The sequence below is a fragment of the Quercus robur genome, chromosome 5 (assembly GCF_932294415.1).
Source record: "Quercus robur chromosome 5, dhQueRobu3.1, whole genome shotgun sequence".
NCBI lineage: Eukaryota > Viridiplantae > Streptophyta > Magnoliopsida > Fagales > Fagaceae > Quercus > Quercus robur.
In genome coordinates this window covers 13,386,581-13,402,311 of record NC_065538.1, presented here as the reverse complement: position 1 = coordinate 13,402,311, position 15,731 = coordinate 13,386,581, and the positions used below count along the sequence as shown (strand labels likewise).

General features: G+C 36.0%; 1 protein-coding gene across 1 annotated transcript; it reads left to right on the top strand.

The window, feature by feature from the left end:
* Positions 1-1,257: 1,257 nt before the first annotated feature.
* Positions 1,258-15,500, top strand: LOC126725203 (uncharacterized). The gene is made up of 12 exons (XM_050429779.1): positions 1,258-1,751; positions 2,918-3,141; positions 5,690-5,757; positions 6,070-6,141; positions 6,347-6,699; positions 6,819-6,887; positions 6,970-7,058; positions 7,966-10,167; positions 10,293-10,370; positions 10,514-10,628; positions 14,838-14,888; positions 15,022-15,500. The coding sequence occupies exons 1-12, from the start codon at positions 1,365-1,367 to the stop codon at positions 15,073-15,075; spliced, it is 3,762 nt and encodes a 1,253-aa protein (XP_050285736.1). The 5' UTR covers positions 1,258-1,364; the 3' UTR covers positions 15,076-15,500.
* The last annotated feature ends 231 nt before the right edge of the window (positions 15,501-15,731 follow it).

Here is a 15,731-nt window from a genome sequence, read left to right as displayed (position 1 = left end):
AAATACAAAGGTCAGAATAATTACATGATTAATTTTCTTCTTCAAATACTCTTTATGCTTTAAGCCAAATTGTTGTTCATTGTTTGCTTACAATGATTGATTCTTTTAGATCACCCGTTGTTTTTATTTTTCAAATACCTTTCGATTTTCCTTCAGTTTCTTTGGTAGTATATCTACCAACTTAATTTGTAATTTTATTTTATTTTTTTCTTGTCCTTTTGTCAAAGCATAGAATTACAAAGTTCTTTGTCAGATAAGACCATTGGGTATTCTATAAGACAAGTTATTAAATCAAATTGAAAGGTTAGGATGGCCTAAATTTTCCTCTGTTGAATTTATACTTTGGGTTAGAATTGCAATACTTGATTGATAAAAGCTCTTACATAAAGAACAAGCAAAGTTTTTACACTTGATTGTTATGGATTTCCTTAATATTTTGTGTTTGTGTAGTTTTTTCATATTTTGACTTCCATAGGCCAAGTATATGTATATGTTCTTTCGTATTTTATTAAACAACCTATGATGGTTCTTTTATTTATTTATTTTTATTTTTATAATTCAGAGGATTGTCATATACCGTGTGTATTGGGGTCTTTTACAAAACACTTCTCATGTTCGACTTCTTATATTTTTGTTGAATTAATATTTTATACCTTTTATTATTCTTTTTAATAAAAGTTTTAACATGATAGTTTTCCTTATGTTCCACTATAAGTAGTTTTCCTTTATTTTATCTTTTAAAAAAAACACAATATGATTATTTATTTCTAATTTTTTTAGAGAGTTTTAATTTATGACTTCTGTCCTTGATGATAGTTTTTTATCATCAGACCAAGACATCAATTAGTTTAACCAAAAAAAAAAAAGACACTAATCAATTTTTTGTGTAATCTAAGATTGAATTTCTAATTTCGTATACAACCATCAGAATCTTTAACAAAATACGTATATCTTTGTTAGTGCATCACAGGAAACCTACTAGTTTGTCTAAAAAAATAAAGTTTGCTAATTTGAATAAAAACCTAAAAGTTTTATTTTAATGGTCAAATATCACAATTGATCAACTAAATTTTGATGAAAGCCCAATCAAAAGGGTAAATCACTAAATTGTAATTTAGTTATATAAAAAAAAAATCTATTTATTTATTGAACCTCAAATCACAATTTACGAAAGAAAAGTTAAAAAAAAAATTATATACCAACATTGCTTTTGAAACAAGCAAAAAAAAAAAAAAAACACAAATATTCCATTTTTATTTTCTCCCTCTCTTTTCTCTAGAAAAACTAAAAAACCGGTCCGATTTAGTTCAACCCACAGTTTCTATCGCGCTCCCTATCTCTCGCTTTCTCTCTCCAATTTTCAAATGTACGGAGGCTCATCAAAGCTCGGCCGTGGCGGCTCCGGCGGCGTGGGCCGAGGAGCCGGAGCCAAGCGGCTTTCCTCCTCTTACCCTCTACCGCCGACTCACAGGCCCACCGGCGGCCCACCCAGCTCCAGCCGCCTCTCCCTCGGCGGCCGCGGCTCTGGCTCCGCCTCCAATAACTCCCGCAGCCGCAGCGGAGCCGGCTCCTCCGCCGCCGCGCCGATGACGGAGGAGAATTTCAGCCTCGTCTCCGGAAACAACCCTCTGGCCTTCGGCATGATCATTCGGCTCGTGCCGGACTTGGTCGAGGAGATCAGGCGCGTGGAGGCACAGGGTGGCACGGCGCGCGTCAAATTCGATGCCAATGCCAATAACTCTGCTGGGAATGTGAGTTTCTTGTTCAATTTTCAATTGGGTTCTGCTTCTTTTTTTCTTGCAAAATTTGATTACTTATAGTTTTACTTTTGAATTTTTTTATTGGGTTTTACTTAGTTTGGTTTGTGGATTCTTGGTAAATTTTTCAATTGGGTGTTAGTCAAATTCAAACAATTCTGCTGGGAATGTAAATTTCTTGATGAAATTTCAACTGGGTTCTACTTCTTTTGTTGAGTTCATTTGCCAAATTTGGTTATAGTTATAACTGGCTTGTGTTTTTCTATTATAGTTTTCTATTGGGCTTGTAATTAGATTGCTTTAATTTCCTTTGGAATGTGAAATTTCCTAGTGGCAATCTTAGTTTCATTGGGAATATCAACTGCGTTTAGCTTTTGTTTATTTATTTATTGGATAATTTAGTTTGTGGATTTCTTGGTAAATTTTCAATTGGGTACTAGTAAAATTCTTCAATTTGTGATCAAATGTAAATTCTGCTGGGAATGTAAGTTTCTTGATGAAATTTCAACTGGGTTCTACTTCTTTTGTTGAGTTCAATTGCCAAATTTGGCTATAGTTATACCTGGCTTGTGTTTTTCTCTGTTAATTTTCTATTGGGCTTTTAATTTGATTACTTAAATTTCCTTTGGAATGTGAAAATTCCTAGTGTCAATCTTAGTTTCATTCAGAATATCAACTGGGTTTAGCTTTTATTTATTTAATGGATAATTTAGTTTGTGGATTTCTTGGTAAATTTTCAATCAGGTGTTAGTCAAGTTCTATGATTAATTAAATGCATTTAATTGTATTCGACTTGTTGGTATTTCCTAAATAACAAAAATTTTAATCTAATCCAAGTGTTTTTATATTGAAGAGATTATCGGAACTCGTAATATTTTCCTTTGTTTGAGGTAGAAGTTGAATGGCAATAATAGGTTCAATGTGCATTCATATTAGAAGTTGAATGGTGCACTATTTTTTTACTTAATTATTTGTATTTTTAACCATATTTTTGTGCTGATAGTTTGTATGTTTTCTATTTCCGACTTCTTCCTTAAAAAATAGATTTTGGCATTCACTGTTGCATTGTAACTCCCTTTGATGCTCTGCTTGTAGCTACTCTTTTAAGATGGGTTTGGTATTTAACAATATTAGTTTTGAATTGTCTATCCGTGGATTAGGTTATTGATGTGGGCGGGAAGCAGTTTAGATTTACATGGTCACGGGACGGAGACCTCTGTGACATATATGAGGAACGCCAAAGTGGTGAAGATGGAAATGGTTTGCTTGTTGAATCTGGGTGTGCCTGGCGAAAGCTGAATGTGCAACGTGTCTTGGATGAATCAACTAAGAACCATGTTAAGAAGATGTCAGAGGAAGCAGAACGCAAGCTTAAATCACGCAAGTATGTTTTCTGATTATATTAAAGAATGTTTCTTTAATTCTGGGTTCATTATTTGCTTTAGGTTTGTTCTTCAACTTTAACTTGCAATTATCCTTTGTGTCTGTTTTGTTACTTTTTTCCTGTCTCTCTAGTCTTTACTGCATAAACTTTTCTCTGTAACTATCCACATGCCGCCAATGAGATCTATCTCAACTAGCACCTTCTTCCCTTATAAGTGCAAGAAAGAGGGTGAGGTCGTGGGTTCAAGACCCATTGAGTGCATGTGTAACTTAAAAGGCGGTGTCTAGGGCACAAAACTCCCACTTTTGTGGGCGTAACTTACCAATAAAAAAAAAGGTTATACACATGCCTTATATGGATTAGATATAGTGAGTGTGTGCATGCGGTGTACCTGCTATGGATTTACTCCACTTGACAATTATTATAGGTGATGATTAATTCGATTTATAGTTTTTTTTCCCTGAGCTGAAAGTATCTAGTCACATTAGACCGCACTGAGGTGCAGGAAATGTGCCAGTAATTTTCCTGCATGCACTTTTAATTAACCTGATTTTTCTTCAACATCTTTCTTATATTTTTAGATGTTCTCAATTATAAATCTTGAGCTTTTTTTTTTTTTTTTCCCTTCCTTTTTTTCTTTTGGGATGATCTCATTGTAGGCTACTTGTGTAGTGGGTTAGGCTACTAAGGTTTTGCTTCTTTTAATAGATCTCAAATTACCACTTATATATATTATTCCCAACAAACCTGTTTATACAATTTTGTTTTTCAGTATGAGTTTTTGTATTTAAAACAGTTTGACATCAGAGACCGCAACAATTTATAACTAATTGAGATGTAACTGATGAGTTGATTAATTCTTACAAATAGTGAAGACCTACGTAGGTTTTGTTCACTTCTGTCTAGAGACCTGCATTCATGTTGACTAAAGTGGCGAATGGGTGGGGTTGAAACATGGTATGTCCTGGCCTAGGTTTAAAAACAAAAGTAAAAGTTAAATAATTTGAACCTTTAAAGCTGGATATTAGTTTGATCTTTGATCATTCATTCTATGAAATTTTATGTCCTTAAAAACTTTCAATTTCTGGGATTAGGTTTGCCATAAATTGATGTGTATTTTCATAGTCAGTGTCACCATCTCCGCTATGTGGTTTTTGATAATAAAATTGTTCCTTTTTAGCATATGAAGTGTAAGGAGAAGCTTAAATAAGTTTTTGTATGATTAAACTAGATTTGTGTTTATAGAAAATAAATTTTTTTTGATAGGTAAGAAAATTGTATTAAGAGAAGACTACTTCAATAGAAAATGAAGTAGCCAAAAAAAATATGTACAAACAACATAAAGGAAGCCAAAAAAAGTTATGTACAAGAAGAAAGGGAATCTAAAAGCTGCGGAATGGATTCCCTAGAAGTAAAACTCCACGAATGAGACAATCAAACAAGGTCCCCACAAATAAAGCTAAGAGCTGATCCCCAATAAGCTCCATGTCTTTTAAAATACGACTATTGTGCTCCCGCTGAATAACCCACGTGGTACCAAATTCCAAATATTCGAAGAGTACTTTCCCAACGAATTTTTCTATCCCGCCAATAAATCAATTACCTCCTTGGGTAAAACCCAAGCAACACCAAATGATCTAAGAGCAAAACTCCATAACCGAGAAACTTCCTCACAATGCAACAGTAGGTGGTCAACATTTTCCCCACTACGTCGGCAAAAACAGCACCAATCCACAATTGGAATGCCCCTTCTCAAATAATCACATGTTAGAATGTTTCCTCATGCAGCTGTCCAAACTAAGAAAGACACTTGACGTGGGGTCTTCACACGTCAATAGAAAATAAAATTTTCATAAAAGAAAAAAGAAATATTAAAGAGAAGCCAATGGAGTATACTTTAAAGTTCAAACAGAAAATTTTTAGTCTGACAAGTTCAACTGCATTAATTTTTTCTTTTGCTCTTATGTTTCATGAGAATCTTTTAATACCTACAATTAGATTATTGTGTATCCAGTTGGGAGCTTTCATGTATAATATAGTGGATTCCCTAGGAGCAACATCTGGATAGTCTTCTATTTGGTGGTTACAATCTATGACAGTGTTGCAATTGTACTTGGTGTTCTTCTATTTATAACTACCTTTTGGAAGATTATTTATTTTCAGTGGGTGGTTTACATATTCTATTATGAAAAATTGATAACAAATTCCCTTGGTTCAGCTACTTTGATAGATTCTCCCTAGTAAATGCTTGCGCATCTTTTTTTTTTTTTTTTTTTGGGATAAGTAAAAGTAAGTGCTTGGACTTCTTTTACAATTTTGCTCAACAGTTAAAGCTAGCTTTAGTCTTGTCCAGCTAGTTACCTGTTAGTTGCAAATATTTGGTGGTAATAGAATCCTTTTATATCTACAAATACATTTCAGATTTTAGTATCATGACTTCTGTTGGAAGGTTGCATGACAGTTCTACCATTAAATGATGTTTTGAGCAGATTGGTTTGTATTTTGCTCCTATGTGGTTTAATACTGTTTCTTTTCCTCTTAACAACAGAGCTATTGTCTTAGAACATGGGAACCCATCTATGAAGAGTCAATTAAAGGCATTAGCTGCTGTTGAGGGTAAGTTCTTTATTCAGATTTTCATTTAGACATCACTACAGCAGCATTGCCTTAGACTACATTATCTCTCTCTCTCTCTCTCTTCTGGTTTCCTGACAGCATATTATTCATCTATGCTTTCTTTCTCTGTGCACTGTTTATTTTGTCCTTTCAGCATTTATAATGGTATAATTCTGTATATGAGTATATCACTATTTAACTTAATTGCTTCTTATTCATATTCTGCCAAGTATTTCTTGTGTGACCAATTTAGGCTTAATGCTACAATTGGATTCTAATCTATCTGAAGTGTCAAATATTCTGTGTTACCAGCTAATCCATGGAAGCATTTCAAACAAAAGAAAGAACCTCCATTTAAAAAGCGCAAAGTTGAACCACCTCAAGGTAATCAAAGCCATCTAGAGATGGTATTTTTGTAATATCTCAGTGTTCTACATAATTTATCTACCTGTTTTATAAGCAAAAGTTTAAATATACAAGGCATTCATTTTCTACTTATTTTTTTTTTATTTCTTTTCTCTTCGGTACCTTATTGATTTTTCCTTTTTTTTTTTTTTTTTTCAACTATAATGTTTTGCACCATTTGCAGCTAGTGTCCCCCCTAAATCTGTCCATAAATCTGGATTATCCTCAACAGCCATCGCAAAGGGCAGACATTCATCTTCACCTCGTCCGTCTCCACCGGAGCAATCTGTTCTTCCTGTGTCTCCATTGAGGAATGTGAATATGCCTAAGCATCAAGCTGTAGAAGACCTTTTGCCCAATAAGGTGATGAATAAAGAGAATGCTGCTGATAGCTCTGAGAAAGAAATCCCGACCAGGACTACTATTGCTGTACAGGAAACATCGGGACGCAAAAGAAATGTTGGAGCTAAACCAGTGGATTTGCAAAGCATGTTGATTACTTTGCTCATGGAGAATCCAAAGGGGATGAGCTTGAAGGTAGGCATATGGATATGAGTTTCTATGTTTCTTGGTTTTGAACAAATGTTTTTAACCAATTACTTCCACCAACTTATGATTTGATTCGCTATCTCTCTCTCTCTCTCTCTTGTTTGTAGGCCTTGGAGAAAGCTATTGGAGATACAATTCCCAACTCTGTTAAGAAGATTGAACCCATTATAAAAAAAGTAAGTGATGGAAATCCTTGATGGTTTTTAAGTTGAGAACATTAAGTGATCTTATGTTTTCTAATTTTTTGTTGAACATCAGATTGCCACTTTTCAAGCTCCAGGAAGATATTTCTTGAAACCCGGAGTGGATCTGGAAAACATCAAAAAACCATTGTCTGAAAGTGGAAGGTACTTCTTGTTTCCTGATGATGATACTGGATTTTACTGGTCACTTTAGTGGCGAAGTTGTTTTGCAGTTGTTCCTAAGTCTGTACATTAGAAAATAAATGATATTAAACAGGATGTACAACAGAAGTACCGAATAGCACTGAGCATATCATGCACTACTAATGGCTGAGAAATTGCATTGGCTGGAGGAGGCATGGATTTTATTTACAAGACACAAATTAACTAAAGTAAAGTGAATGATCCTTGGATTGTAAATGTTTCCTTTAAAGCAGCATATGTTTATCAGATTTGCTTTATCACTTCTATCATTGCATTTTTAGGTCATATATGGTGACCCATGCTTCTTTTATGACGGACTCATTTATTCAGATGTTGATTATTAAAGTTTTATGAGTCTTATGCAAATTCTTTGATATGAAACTTGTAAGTACTGGTTCTTGGTTTCTATGGCATTCTGTTTTTTTTTTTTTTTTTTATAACTGTATTTTTTAGGACCATTGTGTCTTGGTCTGGAGGAAATCTATAGCTACTATGGAGTGGATACCATGGTTCAAATAATCTTTTGAAAAAGAAGGCTTTGATTATTCTTGGAAAAGCCAATGATAGTACTTCAGTTTTTATTACAAATTCAACTCAGCAAGGTCTTAATTAGATTGCATCAAGAATATATGCTCTTCAATTGATTTTTGATACTTATACCTTCTAGTAATAGGAGCCATTAATATAATTTTGTTTTATGCTCTACTTCCGGGGACTTCATGTTTCTAGAAGCTTATTATAAATGATGATTGCTCTCTGACAGAAGGCTTGATAAGCAGTCAAATAGAGAACATTTTGTCCACTCTTTTTTAAATAAATGACTTTCTTGTGTTCCTGCATGTGGTTTAATGCACTGGAATTTTTCCAGTTCTCCAGAGGACAACCGTCAGCTGACACCTGCTGCTGAAGACAAACATGGTCAGATACCTGCTGCAGAACCAGGCTTTGAAGAGAAAGTCCCTACTGATGAATTGGAGGAACCAGCACACTTGAACTCTAAACTTGGAGAAGAATCAAATGCATTAGAAAAAATTGATATCCAACAGCATTCACCTGATCTGTTTCGTGAAAAAAAGAGCTCTGATAATAGTGAAGGGCAGGCAGGCAGCTCCAGTGATAGTGGAAGTGACAGTGATAGTGAAAGCGACAGCAGTGATAGTGCAAGTGACAGTGGAAGTCATAGTAGAAGCAGAAGCAGAAGTAGAAGCCCAGTGGGAAGTGGGAGTGGAAGTAGCAGTGACAGTGAAAGTGACGCATCTTCCAACAGCAAGGAAGCTTCTGATGTGGATGTGGATATAATGACAAGTGATGATGACAAAGAACCCCAGCGTAAAGTGCAACCCTCTGAACCTGGGTTCTCTTTGCCCAATCCGTGGATAGCTCCTGATGGCAAGCCCATGCAGAGTGGGATTGGTGAGAAGCAAGATGGTGGAGGATCTGATGCAATTGAGATTGAAAAAGACTCCCCTGATGATGAACGGGAAACTGAAATAGCTGCAGTTTCTAGCTTGGTTCCTGACAAAGAGAGCAAAAACCATGTAGAAGAAACTAAACCTTTTTCACCTGTTCAAGATGATCTCCTAGAGCGGCAACATTATATAGGAAGTTTGTTTGATGAAAGGGTAAATACAGTTAATGACAGCCTCAGACATGAACAGTCTGACAGCTCTGAGAGGACATTTAAAGGAAAATCCAGAAAGAGTTCTGATGTGAAGAAAGATGAGAAATTCGACCGCTCAAAAAGGATAAAAACAGATGCTCAACCTCCTATGTCTGGGGTTTGGAATAATCAATTCTCAGAGGGCTCTCACAATTTGTCCCCTGATAGACTTGGTGGAAACCCTTCAAAGGGCCCTACCATTCAAACAAATAGAACTGATAGGGATGGTAATACTGATATTGGCTTACAAAAGGGATACAACCAGGCATTTCCTGGAAAATCCAGTTCAGATATCCAGCAATCTGGTCGAAGGTCCTTTGATCAAAGCACAAGGGTAAAGGCTCCTGATGCAGTAGAGAGACATGACAAACGTGCTGAGAGCTTGGGACGTGGCCGTAAATACTCTGAAAAGAACTCTCATGCACATGAAAGTTTTTCCTTGCAAAAAGATAAATTTAACAGAGATACTCAGAATGAAGATGGTTATGCCAATGAGAAAAAGGGTTCAAAAAATTTGAAGGAAGTTGGTGCTGGTGGCAAACAATCAGTGCCATTTGGCTCACGTCACAGGAAGCACGGTGAAGTTGGTAAGTCCAAGGAAGGCGGACAGGTTTCAAGTCACCTCATTGGATCTTCACCAAAGGATAACGTCAGGGCTGGAGTGGAAGTATCCCCTGTGGTTAATGGGAAAGGCAGTATGCTTCAAAGAGAGCTTTCAGACTTGGAGTTGGGTGAACTCCGTGAGCCCTTGCCTGAGGAAACACCGGTTAAAAAGCAATTTGAAAAAAGTTCATTCAAACAGTCTGAGAACAAACTATGCTCTTCAGATAACTGGAATTCAGATTCAATTAAAGGAAAACCTGTTGGAAAGACAACTTTAGAACCAGGAAAGCCATCCCCGCCAAACCTAAATGCTGGGCTCCATAGCAATCTAGAGGGTTCAAATAAAAAGAGGAATGTAGAAGATCATGCTGAAGATCTAACAAGGTCTCACCACAGGGTTGTGCAATCTCATCCACAATACCTTTCAAAAGTTGATCATGCTGAAGATGGGTCCCAGTATAACAAATTGGCAGATGGGAGTAATAAATCTAGACAGAATGAGGGTAACATTAGCCAAGGGATTGGTCTGGAAGGCTATAGTGAAAGCAATAAGAAAGCACTTGTAAGTGCTCTCCAACAGCACGACACTAAACAAGGACTAGTTTCTCATTCCATAAAAGAAACAAAAAAACAAACATCAAATACAATAGTAGAGTTGAATGATGGAAGAAAGGATTCAATTTGGGCTGAGGGAAATAATAGTGATCGGAAGAGGAGGGATTCTTCTTCGGATGAAAATAGTTGTTCTTATTCCAAGTATGAAAAGGATGAGCCAGAGCTGAAGGGACCAATAAAAGATCTCTCTCAGTAAGTGAACATTAGAACTTTATGTTGATAAATGCCACCTATCTATTTAGGATTGTTTGTTGTAGTGTTCTTACCTGATTTTCTGGAAACTGATCCAAATTATATGCTTTTTTGTTCCATATTAGGCATAAAGAATATGTGCAGGAGTATCGTGATAAGTATGATAGTTATTGTTCCTTGAACAAGATTCTTGAGAGTTACAGGTAACATGAAGAGTCCTTTTACTTTTGTTTAAAGGTGTTACTGCTCTTTATTTATTCTTATTTGCTTGACGAATTGCTTATATGTGCTTGTTGTTTTGAAAAATTGTGTCACATAAAAACAATATAATACCTATTATATGTAGGAATGAGTTCCAAAAACTGGGAGAGGACCTTGAAGTTGCTAAAGGAAGGGGGGATAAGGAGAGATATTTCGACATCTTGGGGCAGTTGAAGGAATCCTATCAGCAATGTGGAACGGTATGCTTTGTTTTAGTTTCTTTGTGGTGTATATTACTTTACAATATGTATTTTATACTCGAAGGATTAACCAAACCCATTAAAAAGATTGATCCAACTGTCCAATCACACTTTCTGAAGCTAGAATCTGTATCTTTGGGGTTATTGTATGAATGGTCTGCTAGTTTGGCAGTGTTCATTTCCCTTCCTGCATAGACTTTCATTATTTCAATTTTAGATTGTAATTCTTTTGAGGAATTTTTTGTATACAACGATGAATAGATTTCCCCTTCTTCTAATATTTCCATTACTTATAAAAATAAATTATCTTTTCCAGAATGCCCTTTGCCTAAGCCAGTTTATACACCTTTTTACTTTGGCTTCATTGCTGTGAAAAGCTCAAGTACTGCATAATACAGCAATAACTTAAGGCATCCAACTAATGTTGCATGCAATCTTTGTTTTTAACAGCTTAGAAATTTTGGCATCCTGCATATGAGATCATTCTAGTACATTGCTTTACCCGATCCAAGTTTCTTTTACTCCATTGGTTCATCTACGTCTTAGTACTTTTTTTTTTTTTTGATAAGTAATAAAGATGTATATTCAAAAAACTACCTCATGCATAACAGCATAAGGCATATCAAAGATTACAAAAAGAGAAAAGAGAAAACAAAGAGAAAACTAATTACAAAAGAGAGAACTAAGAAACATGGGGAGAGAATCACTAGAGGTGAGTCCCAAATCCCTAGACCAGTCGAAAAGGGAGCCACTGAAAGAAGCAAGTAGCTGGTCATCAGTGCTTTCCATGTCCTCAAACGTCCGCCAATTTCGCTCCCTCCTAATATACCACATTAAGCACAACAGAACCATTTTCCAAATGTTAGACGAATGCTTTCCCAACCAATTCCACCAACCAAAAAGAGTATTGCAACCGATCTTGGCAAAACCCATGAAATCCCAAAAGATCTAAAAACTAAACTCCACAATCGATAAGCCTTTCCACAATGAAGTGGCAAATGATCCATCGTCTCCCCATTACAATAACACATAATGCACCAGTCAACAAAATCAAACCCTCTACCCCGTAGATTGTCACCTGTAAGAATCTTGTCCCATACGGTGGTCCAAACAAAGAAAGAAACACGCTGAGGAGCCTTAACTTTCCAAATACCTTTCCAAGGAAAGATAATAGGCAAGAGACCTCGTAGTTTATTATAAAACGAGCAGATATCAAAATCCCCATTCTTCGTTAACTTCCATCTCATACGGTCTCCATTCTCAGTTGGAGGTAAATTAGAACTCAAAGTACGAAGAAAATCATCCACAACACCCATCTCCCAATCATTCGGTCTTTGAATGAACTGAACATCCCAGCTTCTTCGTTCCTCTATCCCCAACCATTCCAGACAAGAGGCCAGGCCACAGAGGCTGCTTTATTGGAAGCAATCCCAAATACAGCCGGAAAGGTCAGTTGGAGTGGTGAATCCCCACACCACCAATCTGTCCAAAACTTCACTCTATCCCCTACCCCTACCTCAAACTGAATATTTTTGCTGAAAACCTCCCAACCCATTCGGATACTTCTCCCCAAACCACACCCATGTACACCTCTACCTAGCTTGGATGTCCATGCCCCCCACTGATCCCCAAACTTCAAAGCTATAACCCTTCTCCAAAGCCTTGTCTCCTCAACCCCGCCATAACCATTTCCCTAGTAAGGCTTTATTAAAAGTAGTTAATTTCCTTACTCCTAACCCACCATTATCCACAGGTGCACACACCTTATCCCACCCCACCAAATGTGTCTTGGAATCCCCCCACAAAAAATCCCTTTGCAACTTCTCAATTTTATTGGCCACATGTGTAGGGATAGTAAAAAGAGATAAAAAGTAAGTTGGAAGGCTAGATAACATACTCTTGAGCAACGTCAGTCGTCCTTCTTTAGACAAATACAGCTTCTTCCACCCAACCAACTTACGTCTTAGTACTTGAAACTGTATGTAAAGCATCTCTCTGTCCTGAACTTAAGCAAGAAAATTATCTTTTTTTTAATGGCTGTTTATTAAATAATATTCCATGTCCTATAATAAATGAAAATTTGCAAAATTTCATGTGTTAGTGAAACAAGATAGACATAGCAATCCTCTGAAAATGCTCTAGTGTTGAACGTCTTAACCATGTCATCAGACAATCTCTGTTGAGATGTTTGTATGATTGGTTGATAACTTTGGGTTGTATTCCCTCTTGCAATTTTGTAGAGTTCATAGAGCCAATAAGCTCTAGCTCTAGTGGTACCTCCACACTTTATAAGTTCCAGGTGGAGAGTGAGGTCATGGGTCCAAGACCCATTGGATACATGTAACTTACCAATCACTATAAAAAATATAGAGTTCAGAGATTGTTTGAACTTGAGATTGTAATTCTTAAGGTGCAGTTGGTACATGTGCTGTATCCGATTTGTTGCCTCTCTTTTTTTCTTTATAAGTGAAGTGTTGCCTCTTTTCTTTAATAAAAATTATTTTGCTTACATAAAAAGATTCAACTATACATACTGTGAGTCACGTGGAAGTTTCAACTAAGCACTATATGTTACTCCCTTTGTCTTATATTCAATGAAATTCTGTAACATGGCATGCATTTTAATGAAGCAAAATAAATATGATATGTTTTGTAAATTACTCACAATCAAGTGATAGATGCAAGCATAGTTGAGTGGTTTACACTATTAACTGAACCGTTGTTCCTCTCCCTCCATATTGCCCACAGTAAGCATAAAGAAGCTATATTCCAAACCAAGGAGCTCTAATGTTTACCAAACCAGAGGCTTCACCCGCTGTACCCCAAACATAGTAAGAACAAAATACCAGAACTCCCAGGCCACTTCAAAATGGTGTCCTTAATTTTGCCACTGTACTTCCACATGCAACTCAAATCTACAAAAACAACTCCACTTTAATAAGATTATTACCCATTAAAAATTTCCCCATCCACACAAAGAAAGCAACGATTTTTGAAAATTTTGTGCACTAGATACTCTTCCAAGGAAAGCTCATACAATAGAGGCTGGCAGAAAGAGTAAACATTGCTTTTGCAGTAAATGTTCAAACTCCACCTTAACTGGTTAGAGCCAGCATTTTGGACTATAACATGTCAAAAATTGAGAGGTAAGACTTCAATTCCTAATCATCTCTCACAAATATTCCGTAATTGATTCACCCCTTTATTTAGAGGTCCCAAGCAAGAGTGCATTTATGGCTCCTTATACATTGCAATTGAATATAAGTTTGAATACTGCTTGCACCACATGTCATAATTGAGTATAAGTTTGCAATTCAATGGATACTGCTTGCACCGTATGTCATATCCCTTAATCCAACTCTTCTACCGTCCCCAACAACATAGGTCATGTAGCCTGCAAATCTAAGGGGCTTCAGTTATTAAAATCATAAACAAGAATGTGAGTGCTGTGGAGCAAAATATTGGAACCTTAGATGAGAATTGTACAGGTTGCTTGGATGGCAACATGGCCACACAACCTGACCTAATTAAACACAGCACACAGGCAAAACCCTGAAAATTAGTCTAACCTCAACTTAAAAAAATTAGCATGGGCTGTGCTTGCGTTTAAGCAGTTCAGGCTGAAGGTTTGGCTTTGATTAAGAAGCAGGCCAAGGTTGTTAATCCTGAGTTGACCTTGAATCCAACCGAAATTGTTTGAGTTGCTGCTTGAAGGTTCTCTCCTATTTTGTAAGGAGTATGGTGAGATGGGTAGTGATAAAAGTAGGAAAGAAGAGATAACAAATTAGCAAATAAGCTGGAGATTAATCTGGTGATTTGATGAGCCTTGATATGGTATAATGTTAGTGATGGTGGGGAGCAGATCTCTGAATCATATTATTTATCATCATAAAGTTACTATTTTTCTTGAATACTTACAGTATGCCATTGCCAAGTCTGCTCTTTGTCTAAAATATTTTGTTTTTTCTTAATTTTAAAAAAACACAAAGAATGTCAATTATCATTGACATACTTGGAATAGTGGGGTTAATTGTCTAGGAGTTTGTACTTATATAAAAATAAAAATAAAAAGTCTAGGAGTGTGTAGTTTGTGTGACATGTTTGAGGATTTTGTAAACATCTCATCCAGTTGTTAAGTGCTTGATATCAGAATATCTAGGATTTTCTATTTACTATATTTTTCTTGCTGAACCTGTTTTGAACTTGCAGAGACATAAGAGGCTGAAAAAAATATTTGTGGTCCTTCATAAAGAGTTGAAGGTGATTCTTGCAAAATGCTTTCAAATTTCAGTTATTTCTGTCTTCTCTCTCTCTCTCATTAATTTTGTTTTTTTAAATCTCTTGTTGAAAAAAAAAAAAAACCCTCTTGTATGACTATTTATGCATATTGCAGCACCTTAAGCAAAGGATTAAAGACTTTGCACTCTCATATGCAAAAGAAGATTGAGAACAAAAATCTAATGCACACTTTTATACAAAAAGGTGGAGCCTCTTCCTTCAGGACTTGAAAGTTACATTCGAGATGGTCAAGGAAGAACACCGGAAAGCAAGTTCTGCTTTTAACTTTCTTTCATGACCTTGAATTTCAAGGAAGCTCATCAGATGCAAAATTGCTACAAAAGTGGAGCCTTGTTAGGCCGGATGTCCACAGCCTTGGTTGACAACCTATAACCCACGTAACTGTACACTACTGCCCTTTGTATATTCATTCCTCTTGTACTGAGGTCTGGCATTTTGTTTTTCTTTAGCCTGACCTCGTCTTGTCATTTGAGTTATTAAGTCAGCTTATAGATTTTGGAATTCTTTACCCACCTTTGTGGGTGTTTGTATATTTTGATTATCATCATCTAATAAAGTTCTTCAATTATTTCAGCGAAAAGAAAGGAAAATGCTACCCTAACATTTCCTTCTCACATAATAATGTGACAAAGGGTGAGGCTGTGGATTCAAGACCTACTAAGTGCTTGTGTAATCTACCAATTTTTTTTAAAAAAAGTTAAATGTTTGTTTGCTCAATGAAATGTGAATATCAACTCTTGCATCTAATATGATTTGATTAATGTAATTTTATTAATTTACAATCCAATTTTTTTTTAATTAAAA